The 6,057-nt window shown below is 31.2% G+C and overlaps 1 protein-coding gene across 1 annotated transcript; it reads right to left on the bottom strand.

The window, feature by feature from the left end:
- Positions 1–462: 462 nt before the first annotated feature.
- Positions 463–4,470, bottom strand: LOC139844409 (probable indole-3-pyruvate monooxygenase YUCCA4). The gene is made up of 4 exons (XM_071834637.1): positions 3,847–4,470; positions 3,102–3,350; positions 2,882–3,007; positions 463–666 (listed from the first exon to the last, which is right to left on the bottom strand). Exons 1-4 carry the CDS (start codon positions 4,468–4,470, stop codon positions 463–465), a joined length of 1,203 nt encoding a protein of 400 aa, XP_071690738.1.
- Between the last annotated feature and the right edge of the window lie 1,587 nt (positions 4,471–6,057).

The raw sequence follows: 6,057 nt of genomic DNA on the forward strand, positions 1-6,057 counted from the left end.
CCTTTGTGTGTGACCGAATAGGATAAATGGACTTTATATTATTTAATTTCATGGGCATACCTTTGGAATATATGTACCACGGTCAAACTATTAGCCAACCTGAGAACATATATTCAGCAGTATGAAACACCAAAAAAGTTGTGAATCTTAACCTTTTTTGTGAAATGTAAATGATTGTGAATTTTAACATATACTGGTGATAAAAGGATAGCCGATTTTTATTGTTTAGCTAGCGATTCCAATTAAACTTATTATTTGTTTGTTTTGCTTACCTAATTTGAAATATCAACAATAAAATTTATCATTTAACAAATATAATGAGCTATGACATTCAAAGAGTGAATTACAAAACTTGTTAATTTACATTTCTAACACCCCCAAAACCCCTCCAAGACCATTAGAAACTTTGAACAACCTAAAGGACAATCTTGTTTGCTAACACTTAAACTAGACATCACTACATCACTTTGACCTATACTCATGCTTAGATGTGCATGTCATTGATCGCCATTGATCCGTAACATCCTTAGCAATTTTTAGGGCATCACATGTCGTTCCTAGAAGACCTCTTCGAGTGAACCCAACGGTATATAATCCATTTTTTCTTTTCCATCCGTTTGGAAATGGCATTTTCGGCATTCCTTCTTCAGTGAAAAAGTCACTTCCCTGCGTTAGGATAATCTCAATCGATTAACAAGATGTTACAGTCAAGAAAAATTTACCTTTATATAAAAATATTGACAAAATTTAGGCTTGTTGAGTTGTTGTTCTTGTGTATTTCAGAGATCATAGAAATATATGCAAATTTGCGGGTCCTACTCGGTAACCCAACATATATTAAGACAAAATAATGAGATAATTATATGCACAACACATCTTTAATTCTGATTCTTTCTCTAGAAAACAGAAAAAAGGAATATATATCTTTGATGACAACTTAATAAAAAAATAAAATCATCAAATGACAACAAAATTAATTAAAAGAATAAAATTATGGAGAATACTTGTTGTGTTGATAGTAACATATCATAAAATGACAACAAAATTGGTAAGAGATTGATAATAATCCAAACAAGTGTCATCAGTTTTTCACTTTTTTTTGTTACTAAAAACCATTCTGTAGGCTTATGTGTAAGACTTGGAAAGTGATGTGAGAAGAAGAATAAGATAAAAATTCAATTAAAAACACAACCACACAAATACTTACTAGTCTAGGGATGGCAATGGATACCCGATCCAGTGGATATTCATCCGATCCACCCGATTATTCGTGGATATGGATGATCTAAATGGATATGGATATGGATGTGGATGAAAAAAATTCATCCATGGATGAACCCGCTTTCACCCGAAATAATTAAATATATAAATTTATCACTCAAATTAGTATCATTTATGTAAATAGTATCATTTATGTAGTGATATTTCATTAATTATATTCATATTCATCTTTCTTTATATTTTCTCTAAAAATATAACTTTCTTCTTATATTTTGTTTTGTTTAAATAATCAAATGTATTTATCGTACTTTGGTGGTTCAAATGTGATTCCATGTAACTAAAAGTAAGCAACTTACATGTCGATATCTTTACACGTTTAATAGGTTATCTATTGAATATTTGTTATATAGATTAGTAAAATGTGACTTTCGGTTGCATAAACTATTAAAAATATTACTTTTAATCGTATATAGTGAACCACCGCTTATAATTGTTAAAAATAAAATAAATTTAAACGGATATGGATAATTATCCATTAACCCTCTTCACCCGACGGATATGGATATGGATATGGATGGATGAAAAGTAAAAAAAATAAATGGATATGATATGGATACGGCCTCACCCGATCTATATCCGATCCATTGCCATCCCTACTTACTACTTCCTCCCCTCCCTCCCATATCAATGATCCACTAAAAATCCTTTTCCACTTCTATAAATACATAAGAATATTATGATAAACAAATTTTGTCTATCTACTTTTTATATGTAAGACAAAACAAAAAAAATAAAAAAATAAAGAGTAAAACTCGAAAGTTAATAATATATATATATATATATATATATATATATATATATATATATATATATATATATATATATATATATATATATATATATATATATATATGATCCAGTGAGAACTTTTTAGTGTGAGAACTCTAAATACACTGAAATTCGAGCAAAAAAGTGGCGGGCGAGAAAAAATACGAAATTCGAGCAAAAATATGAAAATTCGAGCAAAAAAAACACGGACGAACGAAATTTTTTTTTCTTTTTTTTTTGTTCGAATTACCAAAATGTAGAACACATTTTTGTTCGAATATCACGTTTTTTGTTCAAATATCAACGTGTCCTACATTTTTTTTGTTCGACTTTCAAAAATGTAGAACACATTTTTGTTCGAATTTAACAATTTTTGTTCGACTTTCATTTTTTTTTGTTCGGCCGCCTTTTTTTTGTTCGTCTTTCCCCTTTTTTGCTCGAATTTCACCTTTTTTGCTCGTCAGCCACTTTTTTTGCTCGAATTTCAGTGTATTTTGGTGTATTTTGTAGTTCTCGGAATTCTCACACAAAAAAGTTCTCATTTGATCCATCTACTATATATATATATATATATATATATATATATATATATATATATATATATATATATATATGTCATTTTTTTATTAAATTGTATATTTTTTATCTGGGTACAGTCGATACACGTAAAGAGTATATAACAACATATGACTATAGGAGTACAAACAAAGCATGTTTTTTATATATAATAATAATTAATAATTAATTAAACAATGTCATGCATGACTCAAATGATACATAAAATATTTAAATAAAATTGGTTGTGTTTCATTGTTGGTATCATGAAATTTACCTTGAGCCAAAATGGCACATTACTCCTATAGCCTGTTGCCAATACAATAGAATCAAATGCAAGTTCTTGACCATCCATGAATTTGGCCCCTTTTTTTGTGACTTCTCTTACTCCTTGCTCCACAACCTATAAACATTCCAATAAATCATAAATAAATTACAAAAAATTGTATATTGTACAACTTATTAATTGTACAAGTCAGGAATCTTTCAATAGTTACCTTGATGTTACCGGATTTTATTAGAGATAAAGCTCCGGTGTCAAGTACTGGAGTTTTTCCCGTAGCATTTTTTAGCTCAAGGGGGCCCGTTTTCGGCCTCCTTAAACCTAATTTATCGGTTTTTCCAAATGTTAAGTTGGCCATAAACAAGATTAATTTGTCCACCACCCTAAGAGGTAGCCATTTGAGAAGAGTTATAGCTATACCAAATGTTGCGAATCCAAACATTTCTCTTGGTAGAACATGAACCTGTAATTGCATTAAAACAACCACACAAGTAGCTCAATAAGTCATACTACTTTAATAAAAATCTTGATACATTGAATTAGTAAAAGATATCACATTTTACTCATACAGTACACTTTGTTTTAAGCATGTGACAAACTATTTATCATCAAAAACCTTTCTCAATTTTAACAAGAAATCATATACCCAATTAGAACAATATAAACTTTGGTAAGCATAACATGAAAAGAAAAAGTATCAAGAAACACCACATGGCTTACTTTTTTCATTAAAATGGCAAAAGTTTGAGGGTTTTATGATTTTAAATACAATTGACTATTTTTTTTTTCTTTTTTCATAAAAAGGCAGAACTGATAAAGTGAACTAAAAGGTAAAATGAAGATTGACTTTGACATATAAAATTACACCAATAATACCCTAATCATAACAAAACACTCACAACACCTAAAAACACACATAAAAGAATAAAAGTGTTATGATGATGATGAAACGAACTTACTGAGTTTCTAACAACTATAAAAGGACTTGCTTTGCAACGGCAAAGGTCCAAACTAACTTCCATACCAGAATTACCACAACCAACCACTAAAACCCTTTTGTTTTCAAACTCACAACCATTTTTATACTCACTTGTATGTCTAACCACCCCTTCAAATTTCTCAATCCCCTGAATCTCCGGCATCACAGCCTCTGCATTTTCTCCGGTTGCCACCACTAACCACCGTGATTCATAAACAGAATCTTGTGTAGTTACTCTCCATACACCATTTTTCAAGTCAAATTCAGCACTAACCACAGATTGGTTAAATTTGGGCCTAATTTCAAAGTGGTTTGCATAATCTTCCATGTAAGAAACAAACTCTTTTTTTGTGGGATATTTTGGGAATTTTTTTGGGTATCCAAATAATGGTAACTCACAAAATTGTTTAGGGAGATGAAGCTTTAACCTATCATAAGTCTTATGTTGCCATAAAGATGCAATGCAATTACTTCTTTCAAGAACAATGGATGGGACTCCATTTTCTTTAAGGCAAGCTGCAACTGCTATACCAGAAGGACCAGCACCAACAATTACTGGCCCATCAAATTTCATCAACGTTTGTTCTTTTTCACAGGAACCCATTAAAGATTTATCAGAAATGATTAAAACCCACAAATGAAAACAACAAAAAAGAATGAAAGCGAGGAACTTTACAAATCTTGAATTTTTTTTCAAGAAAAGCTCTGTTTGTTTTGTTCAAGAACCTTTGGGACTGAGAGTTTAAAAGGGTGTTTGAGAAAAGGGAAATGTGGGTTACCTTTCTGACGGTATTTAAATGTAGAAAGAGAAAACGAAAGCTAGGTGTAAATATGGAGGCGTGTTAAGGAAAGTATTTAGTTCACTTTCTCAAGGCTCTTTCTTCTGAGGCTTTTCTGTGCAGAGAAAAAGGGTAAGAAGGGGATTTGAACTTGGAATGAAGGGTAAAGTGATGAAGGGAGTGGAAGCTATAAATACATTTAGACCACCTGTTCACAAATGATGTTTCAGAGGACTCGGACTTAGTAGCTTTTGCTCCTTGTTAGTGTGGTGACTGAAGTTTTTAGCGTTTTATTCGGCGTTCATGAAAAGAAAAAGGAATAAATGAAAAATTGAAAAAGTAGAGAAGTGATGTTAATGCGCACATAATTCTTGATTAATATTTTCGGTATTCAAGTTTTCTCCAAATATAAGAGTATTTTGACTTTTTACATTTCTAGATGAATTTTTTAGTCGCATTTAGTATGTATAAAACAAATACAAGGTTACAAATTTGAATAGTCTAAAAAACCATTATAAAAAATAGGTGGCTTGGAAACATAAAATGAACCACTAGTATAATACAGTGTAATGTATAATCCCGATACTAAAATAAAAACTACTGTAAAAAAAGCCTCGACTTTCATGACCTACTATCTTATACTCCCTCCGTATCAAATCTATTGTCCCCAGACAAAAAAAAAACACAGTTTAAGAAAAAGTACCTGACACATGTATTTTTCTGTTAACTTTCTAGTTTTACCCCTTACTTTTTAGACAAAATTGCTGAAATGGTCTATGTGGTTTGTACCAAAATGCTGGTTTCGTCCCTGTGCTTTTTTTTGATGAATTTGGTCCCGGTGGTTTATAAAAGTTGCTGATTTAGTCCCTCTGATCGACGGCCGTCAAAAAAAGCCGTTAACTCGAGTCATGTGCCAGACATGTGAGGGTATTTTCGTCCGTTTGTTTCCTTTATTGACAAAATTACTGAAATTGTCCTTGTGGTTTGTATCAAAATTGCTGAAATGATCCCTGTGTTTGTCTTCCCTTTGAAAAACTTCAATCTCTCTCAAGACATATACAGTACACCAGATAAAATTTTTTTTTTACCGAGTCTTCTTTTATTGAATACCGAATCCATCTATCTGATATCATCATCGAGCATCATCATCTTTTAATCAAAGATTCAACCTTCATCGATCAACAATCAATCACTGATCACTTCGTTTTCATCAAAAACAAGATCAACAAAATCGATTCGAGTGATAATTTGTTGATTTTCGTGCTACAGTACCTGGATATCAATCGAATTTGCTCTCTGGAACAAATGACTTATTCATAGATCAAATTGATCCTATATTCAGATTCCTAATCGTTTACTCAAGCTTCGTGAAGCAACAAATTGATCTGAAAAACGTTAAACGATCTCTAGAT

This window comes from Rutidosis leptorrhynchoides, chromosome 4 (genome assembly GCF_046630445.1).
Source record: "Rutidosis leptorrhynchoides isolate AG116_Rl617_1_P2 chromosome 4, CSIRO_AGI_Rlap_v1, whole genome shotgun sequence".
Taxonomy (NCBI): Eukaryota; Viridiplantae; Streptophyta; class Magnoliopsida; order Asterales; family Asteraceae; genus Rutidosis; species Rutidosis leptorrhynchoides.